General features: G+C 43.0%; 1 protein-coding gene across 1 annotated transcript; it reads left to right on the forward strand.

Moving 5' to 3' along the window:
* The first annotated feature begins 16,074 nt into the window (after nucleotides 1-16,074).
* Nucleotides 16,075-20,578, forward strand: LOC139389726 (doublesex- and mab-3-related transcription factor 2-like). Its single transcript, XM_071136641.1, has 4 exons — nucleotides 16,075-16,231; nucleotides 16,472-16,925; nucleotides 17,472-17,574; nucleotides 18,708-20,578. The coding sequence occupies exons 2-4, from the start codon at nucleotides 16,563-16,565 to the stop codon at nucleotides 19,943-19,945; spliced, it is 1,704 nt and encodes a 567-aa protein (XP_070992742.1). The 5' UTR covers nucleotides 16,075-16,231; nucleotides 16,472-16,562; the 3' UTR covers nucleotides 19,946-20,578.
* The last annotated feature ends 522 nt before the right edge of the window (nucleotides 20,579-21,100 follow it).

Genomic DNA, 21,100 nt, shown 5'->3' on the forward strand with positions numbered 1-21,100 from the left:
ACTAGATATACTGACTGGGGTCTACCATACAATAACAGACAAGATATACTGACTGGGGTCTACCATATAATAACAGACCAGATATACTGACTGGGGTCTACCATATAATAACAGACTAGATATACTGACTGGGGTCTACCATACAATAACAGACTAGATATACTGACTGGGGTCTACCATACAATAACAGACTAGATATACTGACTGTGGTCTACCATACAATAACAGACTAGATATACTGACTGGGGTCTACCATACAATAACAGACTAGATATACTGACTGGGGTCTACCATACAATAACAGACTAGATATACTGACTGGGGTCTACCATACAATAACAGACCAGATATACTGACTGGGGTCTACCATACAATAACAGACTAGATATACTGACTGGGGTCTACCATACAATAACAGACTAGATATACTGACTGGGGTCTACCATACAATAACAGACAAGATATACTGACTGGGGTCTACCATATAATAACAGACCAGATATACTGACTGGGGTCTACCATATAATAACAGACTAGATATACTGACTGGGGTCTACCATACAATAACAGACTAGATATACTGACTGGGGTCTACCATACAATAACAGACTAGATATACTGACTGTGGTCTACCATACAATAACAGACTAGATATACTGACTGGGGTCTACCATACAATAACAGACTAGATATACTGACTGGGGTCTACCATACAATAACAGACCAGATATACTGACTGGGGTCTACCATACAATAACAGACTAGATATACTGACTGGGGTCTACCATACAATAACAGACTAGATATACTGACTGGGGTCTACCATACAATAACAGACAAGATATACTGACTGGGGTCTACCATATAATAACAGACCAGATATACTGACTGGGGTCTACCATACAATAACAGACTAGATATACTGACTGGGGTCTACCATACAATAACAGACCAGATATACTGACTGGGGTCTACCATACAATAACAGACCAGATATACTGACTGGGGTCTACCATACAATAACAGACCAGATATACTGACTGACTGGGGTCACCATACAATAACAGACTAGATATACTGACTGGGGTCTACCATACAATAACAGACCAGATATACTGACTGACTGGGGTCTACCATATAATAACAGACTAGATATACTGACTGGGTTCTACCATACAATAACAGACTAGATATACTGACTGGGGTCTACCATACAATAACAGACTAGATATACTGACTGACTGGGGTCTACCATACAATAACAGACTAGATATACTGACTGGGGTCTACCATACAATAACAGACTACATATACTGACTGGGGTCTACCATACAATAACAGACTAGATATACTGACTGGGGTCTACCATACAATAACAGACCAGATATACTGACTGGGGTCTACCATACAATAACAGACTAGATATACTGACTGGGGTCTACCATACAATAACAGACTAGATATACTGACTGGGGTCTACCATACAATAACAGACAAGATATACTGACTGGGGTCTACCATATAATAACAGACCAGATATACTGACTGGGGTCTACCATATAATAACAGACTAGATATACTGACTGGGGTCTACCATACAATAACAGACTAGATATACTGACTGGGGTCTACCATACAATAACAGACTAGATATACTGACTGTGGTCTACCATACAATAACAGACTAGATATACTGACTGGGGTCTACCATACAATAACAGACTAGATATACTGACTGGGGTCTACCATACAATAACAGACCAGATATACTGACTGGGGTCTACCATACAATAACAGACTAGATATACTGACTGGGGTCTACCATACAATAACAGACTAGATATACTGACTGGGGTCTACCATACAATAACAGACAAGATATACTGACTGGGGTCTACCATATAATAACAGACCAGATATACTGACTGGGGTCTACCATACAATAACAGACTAGATATACTGACTGGGGTCTACCATACAATAACAGACCAGATATACTGACTGGGGTCTACCATACAATAACAGACCAGATATACTGACTGGGGTCTACCATACAATAACAGACCAGATATACTGACTGACTGGGGTCACCATACAATAACAGACTAGATATACTGACTGGGGTCTACCATACAATAACAGACCAGATATACTGACTGACTGGGGTCTACCATATAATAACAGACTAGATATACTGACTGGGTTCTACCATACAATAACAGACTAGATATACTGACTGGGGTCTACCATACAATAACAGACTAGATATACTGACTGGGGTCTACCATACAATAACATACTAGATATACTGACTGACTGGGGTCTACCATACAATAACAGACCAGATATACTGACTGACTGGGGTCTACCATATAATAACAGACTAGATATACTGACTGGGGTCTACCATATAATAACAGACCAGATATACTGACTGACTGGGGTCTACCATACAATAACAGACCAGATATACTGACTGACTGGGGTCTACCATATAATAACAGACCAGATATACTGACTGACTGGGATCTACCATACAATAACAGACCAGATATACTGACTGACTGGGGTCTACCATATAATAACAGACCAGATATACTGACTGACTGGGATCTACCATATAATAACAGACCAGATATACTGACTGGGGTCTACCATATAATAACAGACCAGATATACTGACTGGGGTCTACCATACAATAACAGACCAGATATACTGACTGGGGTCTACCATACAATAACAGACTAGATATACTGACTGGGGTCTACCATACAATAACAGACCAGATATACTGACTGACTGGGGTCTACCATATAATAACAGACCAGATATACTGACTGGGGTCTACCATATAATAACAGACTAGATATACTGACTGGGGTCTACTAGACAATAACAGACTAGATATACTGACTGGGGTCGACTGACTGACTGGGGTCTACCATACAATAACAGACTAGATATACTGACTGGGGTCTACCATACAATAACAGACTAGATATACTGACTGGGGTCTACCATACAATAACAGACTAGATATACTGACTGGGGTCTACTATACAATAACAGACCAGATATACTGACTGGGGTCTACCATACAATAACAGACTAGATATACTGACTGGGGTCTACCATACAATAACAGACCAGATATACTGACTGGGGTCTACTATACAATAACAGACTAGATATACTGACTGGGGTCTACCATATAATAACAGACCAGATATACTGACTGACTGGGGTCTACCATACAATAACAGACTAGATATACTGACTGGGGTCTACCATACAATAACAGACTAGATATACTGACTGGGGTCTACCATACAATAACAGACTAGATATACTGACTGGGGTCTACTATACAATAACAGACCAGATATACTGACTGGGGTCTACCATACAATAACAGACTAGATATACTGACTGGGGTCTACCATACAATAACAGACCAGATATACTGACTGGGGTCTACTATACAATAACAGACTAGATATACTGACTGGGGTCTACCATACAATAACAGACTAGATATACTGACTGGGGTCTACTATACAATAACAGACCAGATATACTGACTGGGGTCTACCATACAATAACAGACCAGATATACTGACTAGGGTCTACTATACAATAACAGACTAGATATACTGACTGACTGGGGTCTACCATACAATAACAGACTAGATATACTGACTGGGGTCTACCATACAATAACAGACTAGATATACTGACTGGGGTCTACCATACAATAACAGACCAGATATACTGACTGGGGTCTACCATACAATAACAGACCAGATATACTGACTGGGGTCTACCATACAATAACAGACCAGATATACTGACTGACTGGGGTCACCATACAATAACAGACTAGATATACTGACTGGGGTCTACCATACAATAACAGACCAGATATACTGACTGACTGGGGTCTACCATATAATAACAGACTAGATATACTGACTGGGTTCTACCATACAATAACAGACTAGATATACTGACTGGGGTCTACCATACAATAACAGACTAGATATACTGACTGGGGTCTACCATACAATAACATACTAGATATACTGACTGACTGGGGTCTACCACACAATAACAGACCAGATATACTGACTGACTGGGGTCTACCATATAATAACAGACTAGATATACTGACTGGGGTCTACCATATAATAACAGACCAGATATACTGACTGACTGGGGTCTACCATACAATAACAGACCAGATATACTGACTGACTGGGGTCTACCATATAATAACAGACCAGATATACTGACTGACTGGGATCTACCATACAATAACAGACCAGATATACTGACTGACTGGGGTCTACCATATAATAACAGACCAGATATACTGACTGACTGGGATCTACCATATAATAACAGACCAGATATACTGACTGGGGTCTACCATATAATAACAGACCAGATATACTGACTGGGGTCTACCATACAATAACAGACCAGATATACTGACTGGGGTCTACCATACAATAACAGACTAGATATACTGACTGGGGTCTACCATACAATAACAGACCAGATATACTGACTGACTGGGGTCTACCATATAATAACAGACCAGATATACTGACTGGGGTCTACCATATAATAACAGACTAGATATACTGACTGGGGTCTACTAGACAATAACAGACTAGATATACTGACTGGGGTCGACTGACTGACTGGGGTCTACCATACAATAACAGACTAGATATACTGACTGGGGTCTACCATACAATAACAGACTAGATATACTGACTGGGGTCTACCATACAATAACAGACTAGATATACTGACTGGGGTCTACTATACAATAACAGACCAGATATACTGACTGGGGTCTACCATACAATAACAGACTAGATATACTGACTGGGGTCTACCATACAATAACAGACCAGATATACTGACTGGGGTCTACTATACAATAACAGACTAGATATACTGACTGGGGTCTACCATATAATAACAGACCAGATATACTGACTGACTGGGGTCTACCATACAATAACAGACTAGATATACTGACTGGGGTCTACCATACAATAACAGACTAGATATACTGACTGGGGTCTACCATACAATAACAGACTAGATATACTGACTGGGGTCTACTATACAATAACAGACCAGATATACTGACTGGGGTCTACCATACAATAACAGACTAGATATACTGACTGGGGTCTACCATACAATAACAGACCAGATATACTGACTGGGGTCTACTATACAATAACAGACTAGATATACTGACTGGGGTCTACCATACAATAACAGACTAGATATACTGACTGGGGTCTACTATACAATAACAGACCAGATATACTGACTGGGGTCTACCATACAATAACAGACCAGATATACTGACTAGGGTCTACTATACAATAACAGACTAGATATACTGACTGACTGGGGTCTACCATACAATAACAGACTAGATATACTGACTGGGGTCTACCATACAATAACAGACTAGATATACTGACTGGGGTCTACCATACAATAACAGACTGGATATACTGACTGGGGTCTACCATACAATAACAGACTAGATATACTGACTGGGGTCTACCATACAATAACAGACTAGATATACTGACTGACTGGGGTCTACCATACAATAACAGACCAGATATACTGACTGACTGGGGTCTACCATATAATAACAGACTAGATATACTGACTGGGGTCTACCATATAATAACAGACCAGATATACTGACTGACTTGGGTCTACCATACAATAACAGACCAGATATACTGACTGACTGGGGTCTACCATATAATAACAGACCAGATATACTGACTGACTGGGGTCTACCATATAATAACAGACCAGATATACTGACTGGGGTCTACCATATAATAACAGACCAGATATACTGACTGGGGTCTACCATACAATAACAGACCAGATATACTGACTGGGGTCTACCATACAATAACAGACCAGATATACTGACTGGGGTCTACCATATAATAACAGACTAGATATACTGACTGGGGTCTACTATACAATAACAGACTAGATATACTGACTGGGGTCTACTGACTGACTGGGGTCTACCATACAATAACAGACTAGATATACTGACTGGGGTCTACCATACAATAACAGACTAGATATACTGACTGGGGTCTACTATACAATAACAGACTATATATACTGACTGGGGTCTACCATACAATAACAGACCAGATATACTGACTGACTGGGGTCTACCATACAATAACAGACTAGATATACTGACTGTGGTCTACCATACAATAACAGACTAGATATACTGACTGGGGTCTACTATACAATAACAGACTAGATATACTGACTGGGGTCTACCATACAATAACAGACTAGATATACTGACTGGGGTCTACCATACAATAACAGACCAGATATACTGACTGGGGTCTACTATACAATAACATAATTAGTGTGTACGTTACCCATTATGACAACCAGAAACTCTTTGCCATCCAAGTGAGAGGATAAACCCACTAGTACACGACAGAGTACATTTAATATCTGCATAAGTACAATATAATTACTAGGTGTTTCACAGTGTTTAGGTACTTAAAAGTGTATTTTGGGGGGTACTTGCTTGTAAATTTGTACTTATATAGTACAATATCCATTCTGATCCTAATTTTAAAGTTTATGAAGCGTCATGTGAGAAAAATAACACACTCATACCTGGAATATCTGCATAAATACTAGGTTGTTGCCAGTTGTTACACAGGTGTAACGGTTTTCTTCTATCTCCTCCTCTGATGAAGAGGTAGAACAAGGATCGGACCAAAATGCGGCGTGTAGATTGCGATCCATGTTTATTGTGACTATAGCAACACGAATCTAAATACAAACAGTGCAAAATAATAAACGTAATGAAAACCGAAACAGCCTAAACTGGTGCAAACTAACACTAAGGACAATCACCCACAAACACACAGTGAAACCCAGGCTACCTAAATATGGTTCCCAATCAGAGACAATGACTAACACCTGCCTCTGATTGAGAACCATGTCAGGCCAGACATAGAAATAGACAAACAAGACATCCAACATAGAATGCCCACCCAGTTCACGTCCTGACCAACACTAAAACAAGGAAAACACACACGAACGATGGTCAGAACGTGACAGTACCCCCCCCTCCAAGGTGCGGACTCCGGACGCACAACTTAAACCTATGGGGGAGGGTGTGGGTGGGCATCTGTCCGCGGTGGCGGCTCTGGCGCTGGACGTGGACCCCACTCCATAACAGTTTTAGTCCACCTCCTTAGCGTCCCTAGATAGGTTACCCTCCTTAAAGACCGCTCGGGACAGAGGGGCAGCTCGGGACAGAGGTAGCTCGGGACTGATGGGTAGCTCAGCACTGAGAGGAAGCTCAGCACTGAGAGGAAGCTCAGCACTGAGAGGAAGCTCAGGCAGGTGGTTGGATCCGGCAGATCCTGGCTGGCTGGCGGTTCTGGAAGATCCTGGCTGACTGGCGGATCCGGAAGAGTCTGGTCGACTGGCGGATCCGGAAGAGTCTGGTCGACTGGCGGATCTGGAAGAGTCTGGTCGACTGGCGGATCTGGAAGAGTCTGGTCGACTGGCGGATCTGGAAGAGTCTGGTCGACTGGCAGATCTGGAAGAGTCTGGTCGACTGGCAGATCTGGAAGAGTCTGGTCGACTGGCAGATCTGGAAGATTCTGGTCGACTGGCAGATCTGGAAGATTCTGGTCGACTGGCAGATCTGGAAGAGTCTGGTCGACTGGCAGATCTGGAAGAGTCTGGTCGACTGGCAGATCTGGAAGAGTCTGGTCGACTGGCAGATCTGGAAGAGTCTGGTCGACTGGCTGCTCTGGCTGCTCCATGCTGACTGGCTGCTCCATGATGACTGGCAGCTCTGGCTGCTCCATGCTGACTGGCTGCTCCATGCTGACTGGCAGCTCTGGCTGCTCCATGCCGACTGGCTGCTCTGGCTGCTCCATGCTGACTGGCTGCTCCATGCTGACTGGCGGCCCTGGCTGCTCCATGCTGACTGGCGGCCCTGGCTGCTCCATGCTGACTGGCGGCCCTGGCTGCTCCATGCTGACTGGCGGCCCTGGCTGCTCTATACTGACTGGCGGCCCTGGCTGCTCCATGCTAACTGGCAGCTCTGGCGGCTCCTTGCAGACTGGCAGCTCTGGCGGCTCCTTGCAGACTGCCAGCTTTGGCGGCATCCTGCAGAAAGGCAGCTCTGGCGGCTCCTTGCAGACTGGCAGCTCCTTGCAGACTGGCAGCTCTATGCAGACTGGCAGCTCCTTGCAGACTGGCAGCTCCTTGCAGACTGGCAGCTCCTTGCAGACTGGCAGCTCTATGCAGACTGGCAGCTCCTTGCAGACTGGCAGCTCCTTGCAGACTGGCAGCTCTATGCAGACTGGCAGTTCTGAACAGGCGGGAGACTCCGGCAGCGCTGTAGAGAAGGAAGGCTCTAACAGCGCTAAACAGGCGGGAGACTCCGACAGCGCTGGAGAGGAGGAAGGCTCTGGCAGCGCTGGACAGGCGAGGCGCACTGTAGGCCTGATGCGTGGTGCTGGCACTGGTGGTACTGGGCCGAGGACACGCACAGGAAGCCTGGTGCGGGGAGCTGCTACCGGAGGGCTGGGGTGTGGAGGTGGTACTGGAAAGACCGGACCGTGCAGGCGCACTGGAGCTCTTGAGCACCGAGCCTGCCCAACCTTACCTGGTTGAATGCTCACGGTCGCCCTGCCAGTGCAGAGAGGTGGAATAGCCCGCACTGGGCTATGCAGGCGAACCGGAGACACCGAGCGCAAGGCTGGTGCCATGTAAGCCGGCCCAAGGACACGCACTGGGGACCAGCTGCGTAGAGCCGGCTTCATGGCATTAGGCTCGACGCTCAATCTAGCCCGGCCGACACGCGGAGCTGGAATATACCGCACCGGGCCATGCACCCGCACTGGAGACACAGTGCGCACCACTGCATAACACGGTGCCTGTCCGGTCTCTCTAGCCCCCCGGTAAGCACAGGGAGTTTGCGCAGGTCTCCTACCTGGCGTAGCCATACTCCCTGTTAGCCCCCCCCCAAGAAATTTTTGGGGCTGGCTCTCAGGCTTCCATCCGCGTCGCCGTGCTGCCTCCTCATATCTGCGCCTCTCAGCTTTCGCCGCCTCCAGTTCTTCTTTGGGGCGGCGATATTCTCCTGGCTGAGCCCAGGGTCCTCTTCCTTCTAATTCGTCCTCCCATGTCCATACCTCCTCTTTGGGCTGCTCCTGTTGCCTCTTCTCCTGCTGCACCTTTGGGCGGCTACACTCCCCTGGTTTAGCCCAGGGTCCTCTCCCGTCGAGGATTTCCTCCCATGTCCAGAAATCCTTATTGCGCGTCTCCTCGCGCTGTTCCTGCCTGTTGACACGCTGCTTGGTCCTTTTGTGGTGGGTGATTCTGTAACGGTTTTCTTCTATCTCCTCCTCTGATGAAGAGGTAGAACAAGGATCGGACCAAAATGCGGCGTGTAGATTGCGATCCATGTTTATTGTGACTATAGCAACACGAATCTAAATACAAACAGTGCAAAATAATAAACGTAATGAAAACCGAAACAGCCTAAACTGGTGCAAACTAACACTAAGGACAATCACCCACAAACACACAGTGAAACCCAGGCTACCTAAATATGGTTCCCAATCAGAGACAATGACTAACACCTGCCTCTGATTGAGAACCATGTCAGGCCAGACATAGAAATAGACAAACAAGACATCCAACATAGAATGCCCACCCAGTTCACGTCCTGACCAACACTAAAACAAGGAAAACACACACGAACGATGGTCAGAACGTGACAACAGGATTGAACTATTTACAGTTTAAGTGTAACTTTATAGTTACCTATGAGCAATTTCTATATATTTACTTATTACACATTACCAAGTTAAAATACCTACAAACAAAAGATGAGCAAAATAATTTAGTCAACATTGTTTCTTACAAAATAATAATGATTTTTATTGTTAGATTAATGATTTGATTAATTAGATTTAACAACGCATTCGAAAAGTGTTCAGACCCCTTAACTTTTTCCAAATTTTGTTACATTACAGCCTTATTCTAAAATGAATAAAAAATATGTATTTTCCTTATCAATCACACAATGCCCCATAATGACAAATCGAAAACAGGCTTTTGGAAATGTATTAAAAAAATAAAAAACAGAAGCAGGTCCCCAAGAACACAGAGGTCAGGGAGGCCTCCATCATTCTGTCAGGGGAGAAGTTGGGAACCACCAAGACTCTTCCTACAGCTGGCCGCCCGGCCAAACTGACAATCGAGGGAGAAGGGGCTTGGTCAGGGAGGTGACCAAGAACCCGAAGGTCACTCTGACAGAGCTTCAGAGTTCATTTGTGGAGATGGGAGAACCTTCCAGAAGGACAACGCATCAAGTTTGCCAAAAGGCACCTAAAGGACTCTCAGACCATGAGAAACAAGATTCTCTGGTCTGATGAAACTCTTTGGCCTGAATGCCAAGTGTCACGTCTGGAGGGAAACCTGGCACCATCCCTACGGTGAAGCATGGTGGTGGTAGTATCATGCTGTGGGGATGTTTTTCAGCAGCAAGGACTGGGAGATTAGTCATGATCAAGGGAGATATTTTTATTTATTTAACTAGGCATGTCAGTTAAGAACAAATTCTTATTTTCAATGAGGTCCAAGGAACAGTGGGTTAACTGCCTTGATCAGGGGCAGAATGACAGATGTTTGCCTTGTCAGCTCAGGGATTCGATCTTGCAACCTTCCGGTTACTAGCTCAACATTCTATCCACTAGGCTACCCCTCAGCCCCATATGAACGGAGCAAAGTACAGAGAGATCCTTGATGGAAACCTGCTCCAGAGTGCTCAATATGTCAGATTGGCGTGAAGGTTCTCCTTCCAACAGGACAACGACCCTAAGCTCACATCCAGGACAACATTCAGTCTCTGAATGTCCTTGAGTGGCCCAGCCAGAGCCCGGACTTGAAACCGATCGAACATCTCTGGAGAAACGTAAGAATTGTTGTGCAGCGACGCTCCCCATCCGACTTGTAGGGAGCTTGAGAGGATCTGCAGAGAAGACTTGGAGAAACTCCCCGAATACAGGTGTGCCAAGCTTGTAGTGTCATACCCAAGAAGACATTAGGCTGCCAAAGGTGCTTCAACAAAGTACTGATAAAGAGTCTGAATACTTATGTAAATGTAATATTTGAGTTTTTATTTTTAATACATTTTCTAAAAATCTATTTTTGCTTTGTCATAATAGGGCATTGTGTGTAGGTTGTTGAGTTTTTTTAAATAATACATTTTAGAATAAGGCTGGAACTTAACAAAATGTTGAAAAGGGCAAGGGGTCTGAATACTTTCTGAATGCCCTGTATAGGCCTAGTCAATAACATGAAATAACTATTCGAGTGGTGACTCAAATCTGTAACCTATATTATGGTGAATACCTTAGATGGCTAATTTAGAAAATGGGATTGTGTTTTTCTTCCCTTTTTAATATTACTCTGTCTCTGACTCTGTCTTCATCCGTTTCTTTCCTGTAAGCATCTACCCATCCTGGAGTCGGAGACCTTGTGGGAACCTGTGGGAGAGTCTGTAGCTAGCTAGCCAGCCAACACTAGGCTAGCTAGGTAGCCAACACTAGGCTAGCTAGGTAGCCAACACTAGGCTAGCTAGGTAGCCAACACTAGGCTAGCTAGGTAGCCAACACTAGGCTAGCTAGGTAGCCAACACTAGGCTAGCTAGGTAGCCAACACTAGGCTAGCTAGGTAGCCAACACTAGGCTAGCTAGGTAGCCAACACTAGGCTAGCTAGGTAGCCAACACTAGGCTAGCTAGGTAGCAAACACTAGCTAACTGCTTATGCTAAATTGTCTAGCAGAATTCAGTTTATGCTAAATCATCCAGCAGAATTCATGTATCCAAAAAATCTAAACACATTTCATGGAAAACATATTTTCTTTCTCCTGTGTTTATGTTTTTGACCTATAACACTTTGTTTCTTTTGCGGCAATCTTTCATGTCTGGATTTTGCACACTGACCTTCTCGACCCCGTTCTTTGCACATTCGATGGCCTCATTATTTTCTGGGTGTTGCACAGATGGGCAGATCTTGATCCTGGGATAAATAAATAATTGCCATCCCATCCAAAAGTGAGAATGTTCCTCAACAGTGAAACCCTTGCAAGGTTTAATGATGGAATTAGAGTTTGTTTTAAGACCATTTTAAGTGCATTTATAAACCATTACTCAACAAAGATTTTGCAAGCACAAATTACTTCCTCAATTTTAACCATAACTGTTTATTAATGAGTCAAAAAAAATTGCAATTGTTGGTTAAAGTAATTGATCCATTGTCAAATGCACAGTTAGGCCTAAACGATTTAACCATTTAAAGTGTGGCTTTTATGCCGTTTGTGAACCCGTTTTTCTGCCATTGGGCAGACTCCAGATCATTATTGCAGAGTACTGACAATGAGGTGGTCTGTTTTCAATTGGCACGTATCATTGTGCAGGCTGAAATAGGGTGAAGTTGGGATGCTATCAGAAGCTTTAACATTTGTAAGACGCATACATTGTTACCCTCCTGTAATTACAGACTGCAATTACCAACAGTTACATGTTGTTACTACTGTGTAACTATGAAGTACTACAATTCATTTCAATACTTGTTACAGATGTAAGTACATCGTGAAAAGGACCCCTTAAAATTAAGCGTTAACAAACCATATTTGAGTGATTAAAAAAATGCTTCTAATTGTAGTTAATAACAGTATGTTTCGTAATTTTACCCATAATGCAGTGCAATCTATATGTATAGGGGCGACAGGTCCACTAGTAGTTAGAGCGTTGGACTAGTAACCGGAAGGTTGCAAGTTCGAATCCCCGAGCTGACAAGGTACAAATCTGTCGTTCTGCCCCTGAACAGGCAGTTAACCTACTGTTCCTAGGCCGTCATTGAAAATAAGAATTTGTTCTTAACTGACTTGCCTGGTTAAATAAAGGTAAAAATTACATGTACTGTACATTCTACCATGTTGAAATGACAGAAAAGTCTTACAGTGTAGAATTGTTCGAACTTACATTTTTCTCCGCAGTCAACAGAGGGGGGGCACTAAAATGTTTTTTTTTTTCCACGAGGTGGGGTGCCCCAAAAGGCTAGAGCCGGCCCTGAGCGCTACGGTAGAGGCGGTCATAACCCCGATAATAAATTAAAGATGAGGAGAGAGTGGCGACCTGCACCTGCATAGCTGGCCCCGCACAGCCCTTTGACCGCTTCACCACATGTTGGGAAGGAGGCCTGCATGCATGGTCTGTGAACTGCCGGTCTCAACAATTGAAAACTGGTTAAGTTATCAAATCAAATTGTATTTGTCACATATACATATTTAGCAGATGTTATTGCGGGTGTAGCGAAATGCTTTACACTCTGACAGCTAAAGAGTTACATTGGAATTAGTAGGCCTAATTAGTAGGCTCGTCCATGGTCACTTCATATCAAATTCTTCCTCTGTTCTCATGTAGGCCAAGGCCTAATTTGACCTATTTCCCAAAACACACTCAATTTAAATAATTATGAAATACATGTTGTATTTCACTAATTGAACATTTGTAAATTGTACATAAGAATTAGTTATTAACTGACTTGCCTAGTTAAATAAAGGTTGAATCAAATGTTATAAAAATAAAAACAAAATAATGGCAAACGAATATTTCCCATCAGCTCTTTCAGATAAATTATTGAAGAAAATGTTCACAGTTTTAATGAATCAGATCATTTATTATATATAAGCATAAAAGTGTGATTGTGTTTTATTGTAGTGTAGTAAAGTGTGATTGTGTTTTATCGTAGTGTAGTCTATAACCAAAGACAACTTCTAATGTCCAGAGAACAATTACATCTTCATGAAAAAAATGAATTTAGTATCATCCAGCTGGTACAGACTTTTTCATCATGTTTTTGTTGTTGAAATTATTTTGCAACATTTTAGACAACGCACAAAGGGAATAGACTTATATAATGCAATTCCTTATATGTCTGGATAAATTGTGTATCATCTAATATTTTTCAAAGGAACCTCATTGTGGAAAAGATTTTAAAAAATAAACGTGTCTTGCATATGGCCGTAGTCCTACTGTGGACCAACTCAACATGTTCTCAAAGCTGCCATGCATTTAAATAACCCCCTATTTTAACGACCGACTCAACATGTTCTGAAAAGCTGCCATGTATTTGAACAACCCCTTATTTTAAAGGAGCGACTCAACATTTTCATTTTTTATTTTATTTAACTAGGCAAGTCAGTTAAGAAAAATGTCTTATTTTCAATGACGGCCTAGGAACAGTGGGTTAACTGCCTTGTTCAGGGGCACATGTTTGTTTCCTTTACTTGTTGTATTCATGGCGGCACCAAATTGAAGGAAACGGCTTCAACATCTATGGTCCCGCAAAATAAAATCACAATTAGTCAAATGTATTGGTCTACAACAGAAGCGTCGGAAACACACGGAAAATCCATCTCCGAATGAGTCTTCTCTCCCGTGGTTAAGACAAACAGAAAACTATTTTGGCCCGGTCAACATTGTTCCTATTGTCCGGTGTCACTTTACTCTGCACCGCTCCCTAACCTATTGGTTGTCAAGGGGATAACCTCTACATTCCTAGGATGTCACATTTACATCACACTTATTGAAACACCAGTCTGTTGATCTATAGCTGACATTCTGGAGATTTCTTCTCAGGTCGCAGTATGTCTATCATAACTAACTGCCCGGTCTGTCAGTCTGTCGGTCGGTGCAGGCAGGCAGGCAGTGAGAGTTGTGTTTTGTATTATCTAGTCCCGCATGCTGACAATGTGTTTTCACAGAGGCTTTTGTTGTGTCAACTTTCTAATCAACCCAATCTGTACTGTGTCACTTTGTCTCACTAACTCCAGCTGCTCACACTGACTGGGAGGTGATTAGGTAATGTAACAACCAACTAGGCTACCGGCTAACTTCCCAGTCTATAGGCACCTCAATAGCAGCTATAGTAGGCCTGTCGGTGCTTTAATAAAACATGCTAGGCCTATAAGAATGTAATAAAATTATATGAGAAACCAATATTTTATAATCTAAAATAAAGATGCTTCATGAAGGCCTAATTCGGCCTACTGCATGACAAAAAGTCAATTCTATCCTTGTACAAAATGCAGCCTTTGGGATAGTTTAGTCATATCTTGCAGCTGATTATAATATTATTGAGTATTATTTTGAGTAATATTTTAATACTAACTAGATCTTCAAAGCCACCTTGAAATTCTCAATTATGTTGTTATCTAAATTTGAATACAAAATGAAAAGCAATTTTTTGTCTTTGCCTGCAAATTTGAATATCATTATTAGAGGCCCATACAAATAAACAGCATAAACAACACATCGGAAAAAAATGCATGCATATTACAGACGATAACCAACTAAAAGCCCAACATCTAAAAATACTATAGGCCTATTATTGTATGAAAGCCTAAATGCTGTTGACTAATTTAGAATTGAATAGGGCCTAATTGGGATTTCTCCCCCAAAAAGCAATACTAGTTCATCAAAAGGCGAACGAAACTGACATGTATACAAGTTGTATTTTCTGTCAGGCAAAGTTCTTCCCGTGTATCAATTGATGGTGCTTCTTACCATAGAATTAGTCCTAGGCTATAGTATAGGCCATCATTACATCACGAGGCCATCTTATACCAAGCCACCTATATCTATCTCTCTCTGCTCCCCAATATGTTGATGAATCATTTCCTCGTTCTGTTTCGATTGTAACTGCACTCCGTTTCAAACGTTTCCATTGAGAAAGAAAACGTCCGGAACAGCCAATAGGTTCCGTGGGTTGAAAACGAGCCAATCACGATTAAATCCGCGCGCACCCAAATACTTCATAGGGGTGGCGCTCTAGCTCGAGCCTCGGAGAGAACCGTGGAGCGCGCCGGTGTGACAGACCGCTTCAGGACAACGTCTGTGTTTGTCACGTTGGGACATCTCTGTATTGAACAATAATTAAACAGCAGATTATCAGCGGTGTCTGTCAATGCTGTTATACAGACAAGTCCATCAGTTCAGAGCTCACTGACTAGTGAGAAACTGCAATAAGGAGCGGATGGATGTTGCAAGACAGTTTAAATCTGTTCTGGAGGAGCCTGCATTGAGGTAAGTCTAAAGGGTTTACTCATTTATGTAACTCGTTTTCGACAAACCACAGATTGGAGGGAATACACGTTATTGTTATGTTTCTGTTAATTTCTCATTTATATGTTTATTGGCCATTTATTAAACTAGCATTTTATGAAGACACTTGCGCACAGTATGAAACACCAGTCCATAGGGCTTTCAGAGGTTGCCCGCAAGGATATAATGACAGATAAAATGGGATCATTATTTTAATTTCAGATTGTACTGACTGCAGTGGGGCAACCGTCGCGTGAGTCAGAACTTGGAAAGAGTACATTAGGTACGAGGCACCGGGAGACAGGCGGCAGATATGATGAAGGATATCTCCGGTCCGGAGTTAGAGATCGACGTGGAGAGTCTGGAGACCGAGAGCGACGACCAGGACCGGCCTGACTACAGCTCCTCTCTTCCCGGCGCAGTGTACGACGAGCCGGGGGCCAAGGGAGATGACAAGCCGCCGGGGACCATCAGCCCCGAGAACTGCGAACCGAGGAAGTTGAGCCGGACGCCGAAGTGTGCCCGCTGCAGGAACCACGGCGTGGTGTCGTGTCTGAAGGGGCATAAGCGGTTCTGCCGCTGGAGGGACTGCCAGTGTGCCAACTGTCTTCTGGTGGTGGAGAGGCAGCGGGTCATGGCGGCTCAGGTGGCACTACGGAGACAACAAGCTACAGAGGTGTGTGTGGACCTTTCTAAAGTCATATGCATTACTATTTTCAGGTGTGTGTGTTTTCGAATGTTCGAGAGGGTGTAAAACTCCTTAGTTTCACCAGGATTTTTGGGGGTAACAATGTTCGCGGTACTGTAAATCTCGATTTTCTTCATTGTAAAAGTTATTTTTGTCTTTCTTCAACCAGACAAATTGTTTGTTTGGAATTGAAATTATACGGACTGAGAGAGAAGTAGCACATTGTAATACATACTGTAACGAATACTATTTTTTAATGTTCAAGTTTAGTTTTAGTTTATAAACTTTATTTTATTTATTTTCACACCAATCAAAGTCACCTGTTGGGATGATAAACTCAGAATGGGATGACAGGAAACCTTACCATCATCTAAATCGTAAATCCACATCACTAATTATAAGTACACGAAAATACATCTTGGTATTACTTTTAAAAAAAAATTGGGACTAGTATTAAATGATAATTTGAAAACACCATAAATGGCCTCTGAAATAATGACTCGATTTAATTTATTTGTTCTGTAATTTTATCAGGATAAAAAGGGAATTTCTGGGAAGCAGATTCCAGCGGAGAGAAGAGCTATTTACCAGAGACACATCAGACCATCAACCATGCTGGCTAAGAGCATTCTGGAAGGTAAGGCAGTCTGCCTTGTTTACTAGTAATGGTGACACTGCTTATTCTATTATAGTGTTAGGTAAGGCAGTCTGTCCTGTTTACTAGTAATGGTGATACTGCTTATTCTATTATAGTGTTAGGTAAGGCAGTCTGTCCTGTTTACTAGTAAAGGTGATACTGCTTATTCTATTATAGTGTTAGGTAAGGCAGTCTGTCCTGTTTACTAGTAAAGGTGATACTGCTTATTCTATTATAGTGTTAGGTAAGGCAGTCTGTCCTGTTTACTAGTAATGGTGATAGCAAATCAACTGGTGGTGTAGCCTATTTATCATCTCCTCTCCTCTATTAATACGTAATGATCATCTCTATCATCTCTATCATCTCCTCTCCTCCATTAATACATAATGATCATCTCTATCATCTCTATCATCTCCTCTCCTCCATTAATACATAATGATAATCTCTATCGTCTCTATCATCTCCTCTCCTCCATTAATACATAATGTTCATCTCTATCATCTATATCATCTCCTCTCCTCCATTAATACATAATGATCATCTCTATTATCTCCTCTCCTCCATTAATACATAATGATAATCTCTGTTATAATGATGTCGCTTCATCTTTCTCTTCTCTTCTCTTTCTTTCTTGTAGTGTTTCTTGGATTTCTGTCCCTTTCCGTTTCAATTAAACCTCCTCCTCATTGCTCTGTGGACAGTTTAACTTCCGTAAGCACAGACCTGTTATGATATCCTTATTTTCTAGGTTTCAAATAAAACTTAGCGGGCACAATAAAATTGTAGATAAAAAAAAAAAACATTTTAGTCTAAGAGCAAAATGAATACTTCCTAGTATACTAGTGTAGGTCAACCGAACCCAGATATATGAAAGGACCTTTGTTAAATGTCTAAACTATTGATAAACCTTGATGATCCAATATGCCCAACTCCAGAATGTAACCTTGATATAATTTAATTCACTGCAATTAACACATCAGGTATACTTCACTAGTTACTTCATAACTGAACCAAAACATCAAGTCTAGCCCCGAATTAAATAGCATATTATATTAGTATTATATAGTATTATATTAGTATGATACAGTATCTCTATGTTGTCTAACCTCCTCCCCTGTCTTGTCTCCTCTCAGGGTACCGTCCGGTGCAGGGTGACCCGTACATGGGGGCCAGCCCCCCCCTCCCACCCCCCCTCAGCGACAGGATGAGGAAAAGGAGAGCGTTTGCTGACAAAGAGCTGGAGAGTGTCATGCTGGAGAGAGAGTACAAGGAGAGAGAGCTGCTAGAACCCTCCCAGGCTGCTACATCCTCTCTGCTTTTCCCCAACAGTCTTGTCCGCCATGCTGCAGAGTACAAGTCCTATAAGACGGCCTACTCAGCCTCCGCCCCGGAGGAGCCTCACCACAACAACAAGGACCTCTGTCACTTCCTGTCGCCCAGCTGTGTGGACCTCTCCCTGCAGTACTCCGCCGGCCCCGGCAACATGGAGCTCATCTCCTCCAATGTCTCCGTGGCGACCACCTACCGCCAGTACCCTCTGACCTCTCCACTGACCTCTCCGCGGGGATTCATGGTGTGGCCACGTGGCCCCTCCCTTCTGTACCAGCAGTGCCTGCTCAACGCCACGGCCGTCCAGAACATGAAGCCAGGTGCAGCCTGGGAGCCCAGAATGATGGCCGCCGCTGCCGCAGAGAGCCTGCCACCTGACTTCGACGCCATGGCAACCACCACCCCCACCTCAGCCACCAAGCTGAAGGGTTCGAGATTTGCGGCGGGCCTCCCCGAGAGTTCTGAACCACAGCTGCAGGATGGCCCCGCACAGTCCCAGGCCCCTCTCACCCAGGGGGGGCACTGCAAACGATCAGCCTTCTCTCCGCCGAAGAGAGGCTTCGGACAGGCCTTCCCCCCTAGTACACCTCCTCTCCAATCTCACCCCCAGCCTCACCCTTACCCCCCTAGCCACGAACATGTCGTGAACAAGCTGAGCAAGGACAGCTCCAAACACACACTATCCATGAAGCTCAACTCTTTTCACTCACTCATCCAGCAGACACTGAGTGAGAAGGCTAGGGCCGGGACTGGAGAGAGAGAGAGGGCCGGAGTAGAGGTAGGAGCTGGGGCTGAGGAGAGAGCTGGGACCGGGGTCGAGCTTCGGGGCCCCTACTGTAAAGAACTGCTGGAGGAAGCAGCCAGAAAGTACCGTGAAGGACCTTCTAAGGACTTCTACAGTTTCAAAGATTCTGATAGATACAGCAAGGAGTTTCTGGCTACGTCAGCTGGGACCAAAGTGGTGTCCAGCGAGTCCCTGTCCTTCTCTGTCGAGGCCATTCTGAAGAGACCGTCACCTGCTATGAACAGGGCTTCACAGTAATAACAGTCATGTTTATCTGATGAACAGGGACCAAAAACCTACCTGGCAATTTGTGATACCGTGGCCCGTTTTTCTGCTTTGAGGTCTCCGTTATCGACTAAATAATTACTATTTTGCACAAACCCTGAATTTAGACTGGCCCACTGGTCTACAGATGGACCAACCATTTGCCGAACTACCCTGTAGACAATCCGTTTCTCACATGGGCACACACGCACACACACACACACGCACACACACGTGCGCACACAACACAGACACACACAAGCGCACACACACACACAGACACACACACAGACACAAGCGCGCACACACACACAGACACATACACACACAAGCGCACGCACGCACGTACACAGACAGACAGACAGACAGACACAGACGTGCACACACTCAGACACACACACACACACACACACACACACACACACACACACACACACAATTAGATGTATGTGTCTGACACTGTGCTTGCTGTTGTCATAACTCTCAGTACAGAAACACTTCCACCAGTAATGGACATGTTTATATGGATGTTATATTTTATACCAGCGTAAATGTAAATCTCTTTATGGTGTAGAGTATTTAAATGTATCACTTTAAATGTTGCCATGTAATGTGTCAATAAACGTTATAAAGAGTCAACCTCTATTGTATCAGGTTTGGTTTGTCACAATATAGTGTGGTAACATTACATTTGATTTAATTTAACCCTATTGAGTTATCACTTAACACAAATTTGATTTATTAACACTATTGTTACATTAAATTCCGTATGTATTATGACTTTAAAAAACAATTGTTATGGCCTTAAAGTATGAACAGCCACAAGAGCGAAACGTAAAATAATATAAGAATACGATATGAACAGAAAGCTACTGGTCTAATATGATGAGGTTTTCAATATGAACAGAAAACTACTGGTCTAATATGATGAGGTTTTTAATATGAACAGAAAACTACTGGTCTAATATGATGAGGTTTTCAATATGAACAGAAAGCTACTGGCTAATATGATGAGGTTTTCAATATGAACAGAAAACTACTGGTCTAATATGATGAGGTTTTCAATATGAACAGAAAACTACTGGTCTAATATGATGAGGTTTTCAATATGAACAGAAAACTACTGGTCTAATATGATGAGGTTTTTAA

This window comes from Oncorhynchus clarkii, chromosome 30, assembly GCF_045791955.1.
Source record: "Oncorhynchus clarkii lewisi isolate Uvic-CL-2024 chromosome 30, UVic_Ocla_1.0, whole genome shotgun sequence".
Taxonomy (NCBI): Eukaryota; Metazoa; Chordata; class Actinopteri; order Salmoniformes; family Salmonidae; genus Oncorhynchus; species Oncorhynchus clarkii.